At 45.8% G+C, this 19,135-nt stretch overlaps 1 protein-coding gene across 1 annotated transcript in view; it reads right to left on the reverse strand.

The window, feature by feature from the left end:
- Nucleotides 1–37: 37 nt before the first annotated feature.
- The window catches only part of LOC138977289 (uncharacterized), a gene marked incomplete in the record, with an annotated part of 21,964 nt that continues 2,866 nt past the window's right edge, over nucleotides 38–19,135 (reverse strand). The window contains 7 exon segments of the mRNA XM_070350191.1: nucleotides 38–1,003; nucleotides 3,818–3,938; nucleotides 5,644–5,822; nucleotides 7,177–7,321; nucleotides 10,256–10,536; nucleotides 11,518–11,817; nucleotides 12,272–13,293. Of these exon segments, the coding sequence (XP_070206292.1) occupies nucleotides 821–1,003; nucleotides 3,818–3,938; nucleotides 5,644–5,822; nucleotides 7,177–7,321; nucleotides 10,256–10,536; nucleotides 11,518–11,817; nucleotides 12,272–12,607 (1,545 nt within the window).

Consider the following 19,135-nt stretch of genomic DNA (forward strand, 5'->3'; position numbering starts at 1 on the left):
CGTAGAGAAACACCAAGTGTGTGTGTAGGTTTATTTCTCACAAGTGGAGAGAAACACCAAGTGTGTGTTTATGTCTCACAAACGAAGAGAAACACCAAGTGTGTGTATAGGTTTATTTCTCACAAGTGGAGAGAAACACCAAGGGTGTGTTTATTTCTCACAAGTGGAGAGAAACACCAAGTGTGTTTTTATGTCTCACAAAGGAAGAGAAACACCAAGTGTGTGTATAGGTTTATTTCTCACAAGTGGAGAGAAACACCAAGGGTGTGTTTATGTCTCAGAAGCGGAGAGAAACACCAAGTGTGTTTTTATGTCTCACAAGCGTACAGAAACACCAAGTGTGTTTTTATGTCTCACAAGCGTACAGAAACACCAAGTGTGTTTTTATGTCTCACAAAGGAAGAGAAACACCAAGTGTGTGTATAGGTTTATTTCTCACAAGTGGAGAGAAACACAAGTATGCGTGCGTTTCTTATTAAGTAATTTTCAAAATATAGTCGAACCTGCCCTGGCGACCACCTCTCAGTAACGACCACCTGCGCACAACGACCACCTCTCAGCAACGACCACCTCTCAATAACGACCACCTCTCAGTAACGACCACCACCCATAGGATCCCCGCGGACTATTCCCAAGAATAATTATTCACCTTTCTATAGCAACCACCTCTCTATAACGACTTTTATTTTGGTCAGTCCCTTGGGCAGTTGTTATTGAAAGGTTTGACTGCACTCGAGTTCTGATCACGATGAAAATCTTTTGGAGAAGTCCCAAGTCGATCATATTATGTATCTTTGGCAATAGACTTGACATCTCACTGCTACCGATGGTGAAAACGAAGGAGAAGCGTGTCACACATCCTGGTGAGGCATTTCTTGACCCTGACGCTGAAGACGAGGTACCAGAGCGGGTAGATGGGAGAGTTGAGGAGGAAGACAACACGGCACGCCAGCAAGACCATCACACGCTGATCGGGGGCTAGTTTCTTCAGGGAACCTGGTACCTGTAATGTGAAAGGTATATTAAACATGAGGTGTGAGACGCTGGTGACTCAATGATTCGCTTGCAAACGAACACATGCAAAGGAATCAGCTAGAGCAACAACGGCAAAGATAACAACAACAACGATGACGACGACGAAGGCAACAACAACAACATCAACAACGACGATGAAGACGACAAATACTACAACAACAATAACTACTATAACACGGCGCACACACTATACATACAACCCCCCCTCCCGAACCCCCACACACACACAAATTAACACACACGCATAAACCAACACCAACTCCCTACCTACGTACATACACACCTAACACACTATCCCCCACCCCAACACCCTACCATCCCCGTATCCCCCCACCCCAACACCCTACCATCCCCGTATCCCCCCCACCCCAACACCCTACCATCCCCGTATCCCCCCCACCCCAACACCCTACCATCCCCGTATCCCCCCCACCCCAACACCCTACCATCCCCGTATCCCCCCCACCCCAACACCCTACCATCCCCGTATCCCCCCCACCCCAACACCCTACCATCCCCGTATCCCCCCACCCCAACACCCTACCATCCCCGAATCCCCCCCACCCCAACACCCTACAATCCCCGTATCCCCCCACCCCAACACCCTACCATCCCCGTATCCCCCCCACCCCAACACCCTACCATCCCCGTATCCCCCCACCCCAACACCCTACCATCCCCGTATCCCCCCCACCCCAACACCCTACCATCCCCGTATCCCCCCCACCCCAACACCCTACATCCCCGTATCCCCCCCACCCCAACACCCTACAATCCCCGTATCCCCCCCACCCCAACACCCTACAATCCCCGTATCCCCCCCCACCCCAACACCCTACCATCCCCGTATCCCCCCCACCCCAACACCCTACCATCCCCGTATCCCCCACCCCAACACCCTACCATCCCCGTATCCCCCCCACCCCAACACCCTACCATCCCCGTATCCCCCCCACCCCAACACCCTACCATCCCCGTATCCCCCCCACCCCAACACCCTACCATCCCCGTATCCCCCCCACCCCAACACCCTACCATCCCCGTATCCCCCCCACCCCAACACCCTACCATCCCCGTATCCCCCCCACCCCAACACCCTACCATCCCCGTATCCCCCCCACCCCAACACCCTACCATCCCCGTATCCCCCCCACCCCAACACCCTACCATCCCCGTATCCCCCCCACCCCAACACCCTACCATCCCTGTATCCCCCCCCCCCCACCCCAACCATCCCCGTATCCCCCCCACCCCAACACCCTACCATCCCCGTATCCCCCCCACCCCAACACCCTACCATCCCCGTATCCCCCCCACCCCAACACCCTACCATCCCCGTATCCCCCCCACCCCAACACCCTACCATCCCCGTATCCCCCCCACCCCAACACCCTACCATCCCCGTATCCCCCCCACCCCAACACCCTACCATCCCCGTATCCCCCCCACCCCAACACCCTACCATCCCCGTATCCCCCCCACCCCAACACCCTACCATCCCCGTATCCCCCCCACCCCAACACCCTACCATCCCCGTATCCCCCCCACCCCAACACCCTACCATCCCCGTATCCCCCCCACCCCAACACCCTACCATCCCCGTATCCCCCCCACCCCAACACCCTACCATCCCCGTATCCCCCCCACCCCAACACCCTACCATCCCCGTATCCCCCCACCCCAACACCCTACCATCCCTGTATCCCCCCCCCCCCCCACGCCAACCATCCCCGTATCCCCCCCACCCCAACACCCTACCATCCCCATATCCCCCACCCCCACCCCAACACCCTACCATCCCCGTATCCCCCCCACCCCCCTACACACAAACAGACCAACAGGTAGACACGAGAGAGTGCATGTTTACCTGACACACAATGAGAGTCAGAGAACAACACAGGTAGATGATGAGCATGACCAGGCTGTTCTTGGAGGTATTGCTCAGGCTGCCCCTCCCCCCCCCCTCCACAAAACATCCCCCCCTCACACACAAAGACCAACAGGTAGATCGAGACGATTTACCTGACACACAATGAGAGGCAGAGAACAACACAGGTAGATGATGATCATGACAAGGCTGTTCTTGGAGGCATTGCTCTCTTCCCCCCCCCCCAAACACACAACTCCCCCCCCCCCCAGATCATCAGGTAGACACGATCGAGAGTGTCTGTTTTTACCTGACACACAATGACAGGCATAGAACAACACAGGTAGATGATGATCATGACAAGGCTGTTCTTGGAGGTATTGCTCTCCCCCCCCCCCCCCACACACACAACTTCCCCCCCCCCCCCCAGATCATCAGGTAGACACGATCGAGAGTTTCTGTTTTTACCTGACACACAATGAGAGGCATAGAACAACACAGGTAGATGATGATCATGACAAGGCTGTTCTTGGAGGCATTGCTCTCTTCCCCCCCCCCCCAAACACACAACTCCCCCCCAGATCATCAGGTAGACACGATCGAGAGTGTCTGTTTTTACCTGACACACAATGAGAGGCAGAGAACAACACAGGTAGATGATGGTCATGACAAGGCTGTTCTTGGAGGCATTGCTCTTCCCCCCCCCAAACACACAACTCCCCCCCCCCCCAGATCATCAGGTAGACACGATCGAGAGTGTCTTTTTACCTGACACACAATATGAGAGGCATAGAACAACACAGGTAGATGATGATCATGACAAGGCTGTTCTTGGAGGCATTGCTCTCCCCCCCACACACACAACTCCCCCCCCCAGATCATCAGGTAGACACGATCGAGAGTGTCTGTTTTTACCTGACACACAATGAGAGGCAGAGAACAACACAGGTAGATGATGAGCATGACAAGGCTGTTCTTGGAGGCATTGCTCAGGCTGCCCCTCTCCCTCCGTACTGACTGCTTCTTCAGGGCAGAGCTGAAAATGACCAAAGCCTTTGTTAGCGAAGGGATTGGTAGAGGCTGGCCGAGACTAAAAAACAATACATGTTTGTGTGCATTCACTTATAAATTAATAATTGAAATTATAACTAAATCAAATCCATACATAAATGATATTTGTAATTTTCACCAAAATATAACAGTTGACACAGATTTAAAGAGCCATTGTTCCCCTCGACCGCTAGTGCGATCTCGGAGAACAACGGCTGTCTCGATCTGAGTAAAATATTATACATAAATATAAAAATACAAATAACGTATAATGTTCACACACAGAGGACTCGGTGGCCGAGTGGTAACGCACTTGCGCTCGGAAGCGAGAGGTTGCGAGTTCGACCCTGGGTCAGGGCGTTAGCAATTTTCTCCCCCCTTTCCTAACCTAGGTGGTGGGTTCAAGTGCTAGTCTTTCGGATGAGACGAAAAACCGAGGTCCCTTCGTGTACACTACATTGGGGTGTGCACGTTAAAGATCCCACGATTGACAAAAGGGTCTTTCCTGGCAACATGGTATAGGTATAGATAAAAATGTCCACCAAAATACCCGTGTGACTTGGAATAATAGGCCGTGAAAAGTAGGATATGCGCCGAAATGGCTGCGATCTGCTGGCCGATGTGAATGCGTGATGTATTGTGTACAAAAATTCCATCTCACACGGCATAAATAAATCCCTGCGCCTTAAATATGTGCGCGATATTTATTGCATAAAATAAAAAATAAAAAAATGAAAAAATAAATCCCTGCGCTTAGAACTGTACCCACGGAATACGCGCGATAATAGCCTCATATTGATTGATTGTTTGAGAACAGGTAACTTTGCTGTTGTTGTTTTTAAAAACATACGATATCGTTTAAAAACAAATCTAAGGTGTCTCTTTTTGACCCTCTCTTTCGAAGTGAAATCTTCGACGTCAAAAGCAAAACCAAGTTTGAGAAGACGTCATAATGCGAATAATGATGTCATGTAAATATTCTGTCACATTTTTGTTTGTTACATGTCTACTAAGGAAATGACACAGCTACAGAAGTTTGTGAACAAAGTGTGTCTCGGTGACTTCGTCATATCAGCAGAAGAAAACTAATCGTAAGGTCACCGCCATGCTGTGCATGTATCGGTATCGGATGTCATTAAAGCCCCAGTCTGTCTCAAATGGTTTACTGAACGATTTAAATCTTCTCATGATAAAAGCAGTTGTAACCTTATCGAACACACTAAATTAGCATTAAATGACACAGTTCGTTTGAATGGCTATTTAGCTCGCGTAAACCACACACAAGTTTTCGTGGTTTATCTTAACCATCGTGAACCCGTGTGATCCACTTTCCTTTTTTTTCTCCACAATTTAGTCGTCAGTTTGTGATTTCAATGCGACTCGCTCTATCTGCAAATAGCTCGTTATTGTGTACCTCTGAATCTAAAATGCAACAAACGGTTGCGAGTCACACAAACTTATCGGCGGAGGTTGGCTTCAAACAAGCAAGCAAAAATAAATTCTTTGAAAATAGCTCGCTCTTTACGGAGGGCACCTGGGATGTTCTCAAGCGGTGAGTGTTTAAACAAAAGGGTGTTTGTACTGTGTGTAAAAGCCTGACAGTGTCTGTGACCAGAAACTGATGGTTTACGGGAAGCCGAGTGTGCCTTTAAGCTAACAAACCCCACACCTTGTTTTTCATCCCTACCCACCTGCATCGTAGTTTCTGAAGTCTGACGATGTCGGCCCCAAGAGAAATGTCGGAGAAGTCCGGGCAATTGCTGGTGGATGTTTTGACCGATGACGTGGTACTTCCGTTACTGAGCGTGGCCCCCAGAGGGCGCTTGCTGGCGTACAACTCGCGTCTGGAGGACGCTGAGCGACTGCTATGCTGGTGGGTGGCAAGATTTTAATAAAATGAATACATGGATAAAGAAAACAAAAGAAGAAAAATATCAATATTTAAAGGTGCAGTCCTTCCAGTTTTAAATCATCGAAAGTCGGGGTAACACCCGGAAACATATGCCCCCAATGGTTTAACCGTGAGGGCGTTAAAAACGAGGTAGGAAAAACACCCCCGTTGGTCAAAGGGAAATAACCTTCTCAGTTGGTGGCAGTGAGAATGGTTATTTCCCTTTGACCAACGGGGGTGTCCTTCTATAAGTCCTTGTAGAATCTTAATCCACCAATAACTCCCTAACCGTGTGTTTGACTGGTCCCAATTTTTGTAAGGACCGTCTCAGGAATGTATAGAACCTGTTCACCAAGTTTGGTGACGATCGGTCCGTTCATTCTTGAGATCTATATGCGAACACAAACACACAAACACATCGACCGAAACCTATACACACCCCTATACCGGGGGGTGTAAACACATTTATCATCATCAGTGTGAACGATGCGGCTAACCATATCAGATCTGGCAAAACCATCCCTCAGACACATACAACGTATTTACAAATCAAATAATTAGATATTAGTATATGTATCGATTGAACACTGGATTTCCCTTCTTTGAGCCTTGTGACAACACTGAGAGGCCAACAACAACTCATATTTAGGCGGTCAGCCGAGACTACAAAATAGTGCTTGTTTGTGTGCGTTCAATCATAAAAACTAAAAGGAATTATAACCAGCATCGATCGATACATAAATGTTATTTGTATTTTTGACCAAAATATGACATTTAACACAGATCTCGACAGTCATTGTTCACCTCGACCGCTAGTGTCTCGATCTGTGTAAAATGTCATATTTTGATCAAAAATACAAATAACGAATAATTAACGTATGAACTAAACAAACAGAGTCCTTCCTGTGCAGTGGCATATTTTTGATGAATCATTTTCTAAACGGGCACCAGTGGCAATCTGTTAAGTGAATTCATACACAAAATCCATTTCGGCACAGGAGGCGAGCATTTAAATGGTTCATTTTTGGTACGTGTCAAAGTGGAGGAATCGTCTTATCCTATGCAAAAGTCTGCATGGGCAGATCTGAGACGAGCTGCGCCTTTAATGTGAATTAATTTGACATTATGTAGCATACGTTTGCGTGCGTATGTACGCACGCGTGTGTGTGTGTGTGTGTGTGTGTGTGTGTGTGTGTGTGTGTGTGTGTGTGTGTGTGTGTGTGCGTGCATGAGTGTGTGCGACTGCAATCGCGTCAGTGTTCGTGTGTGTGTGTGTGTGTGTGTGTGTGTGTGTATCTTAAGTAGCAATTGGCCAAATTGAGTATGTACCCACCATCACGTGCCCCGCTTTTTCCAGCGTCAGAAGGTCGTCAATAAAATCGCCATGGTCAAGCTTCTGGTAGTGGACAATCCACGTTGCCTCAAAGCCACTCCCCTGTGGGCCAGTCACGCAGAACAGCTGACCTTCCGGCTCTGGTCTGTTCAAACAAAAATGTCAAAATAAATCCAAAAACAGAATGGAATTCATTCGCTCGCGGCTTCGTGGCAGGCGGTAGAAACTTCGATCAAGATAAGTTGTCGTAACTAATTGTTTGAGGCTTGCACTTAAAAGACCGTTGGGTCGATATATTTGTGAATGTAACGTTTTTTGTCAATAACAAACGTTCCAACAACTTACCTTTCTTGTTTTTTGATTTTGTCAAAATGAAGTCAAATACGGCTGACAAAACAATAGACGGAGGTACATGCTATGTTAGTCATACACACTTGTGAAGAGGCTTTACGATGAACAGAAACTATAGGAGCACCAAACTATGAGAAACAAAGGGAAGTAAGCACAGTAAATGAGTACGCCATGTGTAATGGAGTACGTGACAGTTATGTGGAACCAGCCTCCTGGCACCTGAGAGAGGAACAAGCATTACGAGGAACAAGCATTACGAGGAACAAGCATTACGAGGAACAAGCATTACAAGGAACAAGCATTACAAGGAACAAGCATTACAAGGAACAAGCATTACGAGGAACAAGCATTACAAGGAACAAGCATTACAAGGAACAAGCATTACAAGGAACAAGCATTACAAGGAACAAGCATTACGAGGAACAAGCATTACAAGGAACAAGCATTACAAGGAACAAGCATTACAAGGAACAAGCATTACGAGGAACAAGCATTACAAGGAACAAGCATTAAAAGCAACAAGCATTAAAAGCAACAAGCGGAACAAGCATTACAAGGAACAAGCATTACAAGCATTACAAGGAACAAGCATTACAAGGAACAAGCATTACAAGGAACAAGCATTACGAGGAACAAGCATTACAAGGAACAAGCATTACAAGGAACAAGCATTACGAGGAACAAGCATTACGAGGAACAAGCGTCTTTCATTTTATATGTTTAACAATCAAACTGTTCCGGTCTGTTCAAACAATAATGTCGATAGTGAAAAAAATGAAACAATCGCTCCGTGAAGACACTATGTGATGGACAGAAACTTTCATCTTGCAAACAAGACAGCTTGTTAAAACAGTAGTGTGTATGACATGCTCACTCTACTATGTAAACATCAACATCTACGATACCCCCCGCGGGTTAGGGGGAGTCCCATATTGGTTGGGACTAGAAAGAATTTACCCGATGCTACCCAGTATGTCGTAAGAGGCGACTAACGGTTCTGTTTCTTCTCTTCTTTTGTCTTATTTCTGCCTTACCAGTCCTTTCACCTATATTTCCTTCCAAGAAAACTCTCCCTACTATTCCCTGCAGTTTTCCAATTCTTTTCTTGTCTTATTTCTACCTGACTGGATCCATCACCTTTATTTCACTTAATACCAAAAGTCTTCTTTTCCACATCCTTATTTCTCTGCACCCCGCATGTCGTATGAGGCGACTAACGGATTCTGTTTCTCCTTTTACCCTTGTTAAGTGGTTCTTGTATAGAATATAGTCAATGTTTGTAAAGATTTTAGTCAAGCAGTATGTAAGAAATGTTTAGTCCTTTGTACTGGAAACTTGCATTCTCCCAGTAAGGTCATATATTGTACTACGTTGCAAGCCCCTGGAGCAATTTTTTGATTAGTGCTTTTGTGAACAAGAAACACTTAACAAGTGGCTCTATCCCATCCCCCCCCCCCCCCCCTTTCCCCTATCCCATCTCCCCCCTTTCCCTCGTCGCGATATAACCTTCGTGGTTGAAAACGACGTTAAACACCAAATAAAGAAAGAAAGAACATCTACGATATGATCCATCCTCGTAAACGATCAAACCAGAAACAAGAGTTGACCTTGAGGGGTCAGGAAACCACCGTCCCCACTGAGGGGCAGTGACAAAAAGCAGGTGTAAAAGGATCAGCCATCAAAGCCCAGGAGCATATGTACTGAGCTCACTAATCTAAAAAAAAAATAATGAATAGCGCACAGCCAATGAAACAGCGCCATCTTATCACACCCACCACACTGACAAACATGGTCAAAGGGAAATAATCGTGGTTTCGATAGTTGACAGCAGTCTTCTCTCCCTTGAATACGAGTGGCCCCACTGATCGAAACAGGTTCATAGATGCGATCCCTTCTATGTTTTCGCAATTTGTGATTAATTTACATCATTGGAAATGGAAGTAATTTGGTTTCTCAATAGGTGCGATTTGACGCTGTCGACCTAGCGTCGCGGAATCGAAGGGACGGAGTGGTAAGACGGCGGATAGGTAACATCCGGTTGAGTCAACTTTGTGATAGCCAATAAGAAAGGACGCGCTATCTATTATCTTTAGATCAGTGACAGAGCTGTAGGCTATTCAGTAGACAGAACTCTGATAAAACAATAAGGTTATCGTACTTGCTTTGAAACCCGGAGTAAACAATTCAAACGGAGAAAGTGTCGTCGACGTATCCCCTCTTCCATTAAAGGTAGAAACTTCATTTTTGGCTACGACCGTGCGTTCCCCACTTCCAAGATTCACACCAAATTTCAGCTCAATCGGCCGATCAACACCAGAGATGTGAGTGCAGACAAACGGACAAACAGACAAACAGACAGCGGCAGCGTAACGATACACAAAGAAACAAGAAATTCCTCCGAGGTAGGAAAAACACCCCCGTCAAAGGGAAATAACCTTCTCAGTTGGTGGCAGTGAGAATGGTTATTTCCCTTTGACCATTAATATGTCCCTCTATAAGTCCTTGTATAATTTTAATCCACCAATAACTCCCTAACCGTGTGTTTGACTGGTCCCAATTTTTGTAAGGACCGTCTCAGGAATGTATAGAACCTGTTCACCAAGTTTGGTGACGATCGGTCCGTTCATTCTTGAGATCTATATGCGAACACAAACAAACAAACAAACAAACAAACACATCAAGCGAAACCTATACACACCCCTATACCGGGGGTGTAAAGACAACCTACCTATAAGACCGTCCCCCAGAAGCTACAGCCGCGCGATTCGACGACGCATCCCCGGCATCAGACACAGGCACATGCACAGGACGGGCGAGGGAGGTGATGGGAGGGGGGGAGGGGAGCGATGGGAGAGAGGGGAGGGAGGGAGATGTAGGGGGCCAGGGGGAGATGCGGGTTTTGCCCATCCTGCCGGCCACGTTGAGCGTGCGACAGATGCTGTAGTAGGAAGCCAGGATGACGAGCAGGCCCAGCAGCAGCACGACCACCACAAGCGCCATTACCACCACCTGTCAAGGGTAGAGAAAAAAAATATAACTGGATGCAAAATCCTTCTTGTGATAACAATTGTGACCCTCCACCACCGAATGAGTTGCATGTCACCTTTGCATGATTTTCATATTTTTACATTGTCCTAAAGAGTTTGTTATGCTCTATCTAGTGATGAAAACCGTTTTAGAAAAGAGCGAACACTGGTTGAGTTATAAGCCTGTGACTAAGGTGACCTTCACACTGTTACCAGAAACGCGCGAGGTGACATGCGACTCATGTCGCGGTGGAGGGTCACAATTGGGCTCACCCTCATTCCAGACCTGGCCAGGCTTATACACGGGACAATGCAATCTCTCCAAGTGGACACATACCACAATTCAACACGCTGGCTGCTTACTGTGGTGAGTTGTAGTTTTATGATGATTTCATTCCTTCAAAGTCTTCTTCTGTCTTCTGCGTTCGTGGGCTGAAACTCCCCCGTACACTCGTGTGGTTTTTTTTGCACGAGTGGAATTTTACGTGTATGACCGTTTTTACCCCGCCATTAAGGCAGCCATACGCCGCTTTCGGAGGAAGCATGCTGGATATTTTCGTGTTTCTATAACCCACCGAACTCTGACATGGATTACAGGATCTTTTCCGTGCGCACTTGGTCTTGTGCTTGCGTGTACACACGAAGGGGGATAAGCCACTAGCAGGTCTGCACATAAGTTGACCTGGGAGATCGGAAAAATCTCCACACTTAACCCACCAGGCAGCCGCGACCGGGATTCGAACCCTCGACCTTCCGATTAAGAGGCCGACGTCTTACCACCCCGCCACAGCGCCCATCTTCCTTGAAAGTGACAACGATAGCTTAAAAGAAAGTATTATGTACAACACACACAAACATACAAATCAAAACACACACTGCATGACACTGACCCGCCAGCACGCACGCACACACACACACACACACACACACACACACACACACACACACACACACACAAACTCACCAGCTCTGAATCCTGCGGCCACATCATGTCTCCAAGCTCCTCACCACTCCCTCGCTCGTCAGTGTTGGGAGTTTTGGGAGTGTCCAGATAAAAACTGCACCGGAAGGGATCCAGCGTGCAGGGGAGGTAAACGCTGGCCTGAGCGGAAGTGAGGCTGAAGGTCATGGCCAAGAGAAGGGAGATAATCCAAGAAGTGGTGATGGCACGGGACACGATGAGTTTCCTCACACGCAGCGAGAGGGACGGGTGGTGGATGGTTCTGAAGCGGTAGTAGCCTATGGAGGCGAAGGCTCCCCAATACTGCCCAGAGAGAAAAAAGAAACATAAGTAAGAGAGAGAGAGAGAGAGAGAGAGAGAGAGAGAGAGAGAGAGAGAGAGAGAGAGAGAGAGAAAGAGAGAGAGCGACAGAGAGAGAGAGAGAGAGAGAGAGAGAGAGAGAGAGAGAGAGAGAGAGAGAGATGTATCAGTATCAATCAATCAATCAATGATTAAACAGATTCTGTACCAGCAAACGGAAGCGAAGGCGAAGAATACTGTGAAAAGGAGGGAGGGACAGAATTTAGTATCAGTGGAATTTAACCAATCAATCAATCTTCATTCAACCAATCATCACGTAACGAAAACAATGGAATCTGCTATGAATCCCTCCTTCGCCAACCCCCCCACCCCCCCCACCCCCCCCCCCCCCCCCCAAGCATAATCTTCCCTACGCCCAAAACATCTACACATTTCCCGTTTCCAGGCAACGACTGACCTGCAGCAGACAGTGCATGAGCAAGAAGAGCTGCAGGCCGGACAGCACCTCGCTGCCCTTGGAGTGCACATGCACCCCGTTCAGGTGCAATGAGGGCAGCGCCAGCAGCGCGTGCACACCCAACACCAGGTTGTTGAGGCATATGTTCAGCAGGTGTGAGTTGGGCGGCGTCTTCAGGCTGGGCGAGCACTGGATGGTCATCACCAGCACAGCGTTCAGCAACAACCCCGCCAAGGTCACTGCTGACGTCACCACCGTCGTCGCGATGACGACAGCCGCCGGGTACTGCCACACTGGTGACGTCTCGTTGGTCTGTGATAACGTCAGGTCCGTCATGATAGGTTGGAGACTACTGCTCGGTGGTGTTAGTGATAAGTGAAGTGGTGACGTAAGGGATCAGTCCGAGCTTTGTCGAGCGTTCTGTTTCTCATGGTGTGTTTTTTTAGTGAGCTTACTTTGGTTTGTTTTACTTTAAGCTCAATGCAAACGTTGATGTTCGTCTCGCGATGTTGTAAGTTCAGCAGGCTTATATGTCAGGAAGATACCAATCGTGGTATTGTTAGATATTTTCTTCTTTACAACACAAGCATTTGACATGAGTATAGGCTTACATCCGTCACGGCTCTGTTGTTGCTCAGGTCCTGTGACTTTATACAAATAGTGGTACTTATTTTTGTCCGTCGATGTTCGTCATCGTCTGCAACACTTGACCTGAGATGTCACGCGTTTCATTTCATTTCCAGCATCAATTTTATACGACACGGGTACGTCAGTCAACACACTCTATTTGTGTGCGCATGTTCTTGGTCAGACACAACTAGAGTTAATTTTTTTCGATGACGCAGGTTTGGCATTTTAACTGCAATATATTAGACCATCGCGTGTGTTTATTTCTTGTTCGCTGCGACCATACATCAAACGAGTTCCTCTCTTCGTGTTATCATCGACGTAGATTTGTCTAAATGAGTGTTCGCTGTATTCTATTTTCGTTCGGTGGCTTCCTTTCGTGTCGCGTTGATTGACTGTCGAGTGTGGGCGTGGGAACAACAGCCACTGCAAGAGAAAAATAACAGTGTTTAATAAACACACCTATACAATTTGAAAGCCTTCATAATTATGAGCATGCCATTCGACAGCCCTCAAAGTCAAAAACATGGTGTACTAGCCATTGGCTAGTGATTCTGAACATGTACTAGCCATTGGCTAGTGATTCTGAACATTTAGTAGCCAGAAAGCAAACTTTACTAGCCGAACCAACAATTTGTTTCAGTATTTTTACTCGTATTTGGCGAGTAGATGAACATTTCTACTCGCCAGTTACATGTTTCTACTCGCAAATACTCGCCACTTTCAGGCCTGTTCCATTGGGACAGTGGCAGTACGAAGTAGATTATCACTACACCACCCCCAGGAAGAAACAAAATACATAACGACAATAAAAAGAAGACAAACACTGAAGAGCACATACAAAACAAAATAAGTTAAAGTTTTTCTAGAACTTAAAATATACCCGAAATTATGAAATCATATGGATCTTTCATTTTCCTCATTTTTTTTTTTTCTCAAAGGGACAAAAGCAGAGCGGAAGGGGGGGGGGGGGGTCGGGACGGGGGGGGGGGGGGGGGGGGGGGTCGGGGTTCAGAGGAACAGAGACAGAAAGAAAAACCCCATAGCTACAGCTATTTTTTAATACAATTTAAACTTTACAGCTATAAAGTCACGAAACAAAAGTTAACGCGGATAATATAAAATGCCATGACTGCAATAGTCGAAAAGCTAACGTCATATACTCTTTTCCTTCATTATCCTGTATCAATTATGTGTGTATTGATGTGTACTTTTATGTGTCTATATGTTATGAGAGTGTGTTTTTATGTGATGTTATTTCGTACACGAGCTGAAAGAACAATTTCTGTTTGTTGCATTCAGATAATAACGTTTTATTGAACTGAATTAAATTGAATTGAATTGAATTGAACAAAATGCGATGTTACATTCCATTGTATCACTGTGTATACGTTCTCCCCCTGTTCCTGCTTTCTGTTCATTCAAGAGTGCGTTTTTTGAGTTTCCACCCTTTGAACGCACATGTTTTTCTCTTTTTACATTTAGTCAAATTTTGACTCAATGTTTTAACCTTGAGGGGGGAATCGAGACGAGGGTCGTGGTGTATGTGTGTGTGTGTGCGTGTGTGTGTGTGTGTGTGTGCGTGTGTGTTGTGTGTGTATGTGTGCATGTGTGTGTGTGTAGAGCGATTCAGAGAAAACTACTGGACCGATCTTCATGAAACTTGACATGAGAGATCCTGAGTATGGTATCTCCAGATGTTTTTTTCATTTTTTTGATAAATGTCTTTGATGACGTCACATCCGGCTTTTCGTGAAAGTTGAGGCGGCACTGTCACGCTCTCATTTTTCAACCAAATTGGTTGAAATTTGGTCAAGTAATCTTCGACAAAGCCCGGACTTTGGTATTGCATTTCAGCTTGGAGGCTTAAAAATTAATTAATGAGTTTGCTCATTAAAGTTGTCATTAAAATCGATTTTTCGCAAACAGATTTAAAATTGATTGCATCGTATTCTTCATCCCATTCTGAATCTAAAAATATATACATATGTCATGTTTACTCTTAAAATGTGATCACAATTAACGAAAATAGATTAATTAGTCTTACAATTAAAATTTAAGAAATCGATCCAAAAATGATTTCATCTTATTCTTTATCATTTCCTGATTCCTAAAACATATAGATATGATAGGTTGTATTCAAAACAAGCTCAGAAAGTTAACAAGAATAGAGAAAAGCGCGCTTTCCTGCTTAGCAAAATACGCTACCGCGCTAATCTGGCGTGTCAATATCACTACGTTTTGCACGTGGGAGGTGAGCGATTTCCTTCACGCGGGGATTGACGAAGCTGTACTGTCTTGGTGAAAAAATACAGTGCGTTCAGTTTTATCCCGTGAGTTCGACAGCTTGACTAAATGTAGTAATTTCGCCTTACGCGTCTTGTTTTCTTGGGCCCTACTTTAGGGGAATGCCTTTTTTATTTCCGCCCTCTAAACGTTACTATTTACATTTCTTTTTTCTATCGCTGTGTTCATTGATAAAAGTGTGTGTTTGTATCTCCACCTTTTCAACGAAAACGTTTCCATGTTTGTTTTTCACAATCGCGATTGTTCACGGAAAAAGAAATGCTTGCTGGGATTTCTATCCTCTGAATAAAATGTGTTTGTTGTCCCTTGTTTCTTCACTGTGTTGACAGGAGCAGCAGGTAAGGCCAAAAAAAAAAGGTCTGTTTACGGTAACATAGGCCAAAAAAATAGGGTCGGTAGGTCGGGTTTTTTTTGTTTTTTTTTCTCCAAAAAAACATATTTTTACGTTATTTTGCCAAAAAAACAAGATTTTTTTTTTTTTTTTTTTCCCCAAATGCCAAAAAAAGTCTATGGTCGCGCGAAAAAACTAGGGTCGGTCGGGTTACCGTAAACAGACCTATTTTTTTTTTGGCCTAAATAGTAGTCACCATCAAAATCAAGATGGGAGCAAACATATAGGGGTAAACCTTTGAAATCTTCGGCCTGCGTTCATCGAAATTAAGACTAGTACATTCCTTTCAAGATGTCATAATTTATATTCATTTACTTCTGTTTCTGTTCGTTTGCTTATCTATTTTTTCTTCTTTGTTACTTTCTTTCTTCACTGTGTTGACAGGAGCAGCAGTGCGTAGTTGAACCATACCCTTCGTTCGTCGCTCGATGGTCGAACAACACAGCTGATAAAAGAGTCTCCAGAACATGTTTGATGAAAACCAATCAATTTTCCAGAAGACAGTTATTTCTGTTCGGGAATAACATGGCTTGAGCGCTCGATACATCATTGTCAACCCAAAAACGAAAAAAGATTTTCTTCTGTTCGTCACACATAAATTGTAAAGATGAGTCAGAAGGCATTATTTTTGTGTGTTTTTTCTCTTCTACTTTTCATTTTCTCTGTCTTTTTATCTGTCTATCCGAGCGTCTGTCCGAATGTCTGATTGGTTGTCTGTCTGCCTGCCTGCCTGACTGGTTGTATGTCTGTCTGTCTGTCAGTCTGTCTGTCAGTCTGTCTGTCTGTCTGTCTGCCTATCTGTCTGCCTGCCTGTCAGTCTGTCTGTCTGCCTATCTGTCTGCCTGTCTGTCTGGCTGACTGTCTGTCTGCCTCTCTGTCTCTGTCTGTCTGTCTGCCTATCTGTCTGCCTGTCTGGCTGTCTGTCTGTCTGTCTGTCTGACTATCTGTCTGTCTGCCTGCCTGTCTGTCTGTCTGGCTATCTGTCTGTCTGTCTGTCTGGCTGGCTGGCTGTCTGTCTGGCTGGCTGGCTGTCTGTCTGTCTGTCTGTCTGGCTGTCTGCCTGTCTGTCTGTCTGTCTGTCTGTCTGTCTGCCTGCCTATCTGCCTGTCTGTCTGTCTGTCCGTTTGTTTGTCTGCATCGTTCTTGTCATAGTGGGACCAAGTGAAGATAAATATATTTAAAGATACAATGGTACTGTTCGTGCACGACCTCACAAATCTGAGAAAACTCAGGGCTTAAAAAGCAGGGAGTCTTCGGGTGGGGGTACATTTACACAGATTATGAACAGAAAATCTCACCGGGGTCAGACTATCTCCAATTAGGTGGCGGGGCGACCATCCCCAACCCGGCGGGTCCCCAGGCGGCGGATATAAGGGATTGCAGCGACATAAGTCGGGCTTGCCCGGACGAATAAGCTGTCCTGGACCAACTGGCGGTGTTCCTATCAGAGCGGGGTGGTTAACAGGTGGCACTGTTGACTAGTAAATACCCTATGTGCTCATACGGGTTCATCACGCGGGTAAGAGGCGCGTTAAAACCTCTGCTACCTGTGCTCCCAGGTAAGGTCTCTGACCAGGAGCTAAGGGTGGGGTAACCCCCGACAGAAACCTCTTGTGCTGAAGTCGGCCGGGTACTGAGCGAGACAGCGCACTTTAACGGATCACAGTACCACGCACACCAACACCATGAATACACGCAACAGAAAATCTGAGAAAACTCAGGGCTTAAAAAGCAGGGAGTCTTCAGGTGGGGGTACAGTTACACAGATTATGAACAGAAAATGTGAGAAAACAAGATCTTAAAAGGGATCGGAGTGAGTCTGTCATCGGGGGGTCTGAAAAGGGGGGGGGGGGTTACTGTATTATCAGGGGGGGGGGGGGTTACTGTAATATCGGGGGGAGGGGTTACTGTATTATCAGGGGGGGGGGGTTACTGTATTATCAGGGGGGGGGAGGTTACTGTATTATCAAACTAACGACACAAACACAATAATATATTACAGCAATGAAAATTACGCATATGCCTTAGGCTGTTAGAAAGCGCTAATGGGTCGGCGACAAAATAGTACTGCGAGTTACTCCTGAATATTATCATCATTATTATCATTTTGAATATGATTTCTTTTTCTTTTTTATCTTTTCTTTTTTTCTTTCTTTTTTTCTCTACAGTTTAGCACACTTCATATGTGAACAGTAACACAACAACACATCTTTGTTCGCATTCGTTCTAATCTCTAACGGCCTTGGTAAAAATGGTTGTGGCTCCGTCGAAGTCGCCTTAATAGCACGTTGAGCCTGATTATCCTCTAATGTGATTTCTTCCTCATTTCAGTACACTCACCCAGTGATTTAATAAGACATAATTGTCTGTCTGGAGGCCTCGTTAACCGATATGTAATCCGACACTCTTCATGCGTAAGAACCACTGAGTGTTTGTGCGTGTTTGTTGGTGGCTGTGCGAGGTTTGTGCGTGTGTGTGTGTGCCAGTGTGTGTGTGTGTGTGTGTGTGTGTGTGGATGTGTGTGTGTGTGTCTGTGTGTCTGTGTATGTGTGTAGTGTGTGTATGTGTGTGTGTCAGTGGATGTGCGTGTGTGTGTGTGTCAGTGTATGTGTGTATGTGTGTGTGTGTGTGTGTATGTGTGTGTGTGTGTGTGTGTGTGTGTGTGTGTGTGTGTGTGTGTGTGTGTAAGTGTGTGTGTGTGTGTGTGTGCGAGGCTGACGCTAAGTACCGGCATGTCCGTATGAGAGGGCCTTAGGTACCGTGCATAGACCTTGGCTGCACTAGGTACCGCGCTAAGTACCTGCGATGTTAAAACCCATGTACATAATACTTTTGTGTGTTGTTTATGCTGTTTATATGTAGGCATGTTAGTTTGAACTACGATCCTTTATTTTCGTAAATAAGGCTCATCATTTTGTCAAGTCCGGAAACTTGGTTTTAAGTAAATGTTGGTTTGAAAAACAGAAGTTCGCTTGCCAAAAACCATGGTGTTTTTCTAGATGTTTTGGAAGTGAACGTATATGGTTTTGCGTGTGTGTGTGTGTGTGTGTGTGTGTGTGTGTGTGTGTGTGTGTGTGTGTGTGTGTGTGTGTGTGTGTGTGTGTGTGTGTGTGTGTGTGTGTGTGTGTGTGTGTGTGTGTGTGTGAGTGTGTGTGTGCGTGCTTTGTTTGTTTTCTGAATACTTCACTTCAGTCTTACACAGCTTTTTTTCTATTCATATTCCGTTTCTTACTATACCTTACAACGGCATGTTTTTCAAGCACACGTGCATTAACAAATAAACAGATATTCCCAATAGTGTACCGTTCTTATGTGGACAAACCGGACAATAGTTCGGTCAGTATATCGGGATGGATTGCATTTGACGGTGATTTGCATTCAAATAAAACTGATGCTTTAATTGTCCTCAGAGCATAGTTGCCGTAGTCATGGCCGTGACCGAATGGCACAGGTTTACATTTTGTTAATGTTTGGCTAAATTTATTCCGGAAGGATGGGAATCCATTCGAGGGTGATGGTGTTATGTGTGTGCATGTGTG

The sequence above is a fragment of the Littorina saxatilis genome, linkage group LG9, assembly GCF_037325665.1.
Source record: "Littorina saxatilis isolate snail1 linkage group LG9, US_GU_Lsax_2.0, whole genome shotgun sequence".
Lineage (NCBI taxonomy): Eukaryota > Metazoa > Mollusca > Gastropoda > Littorinimorpha > Littorinidae > Littorina > Littorina saxatilis.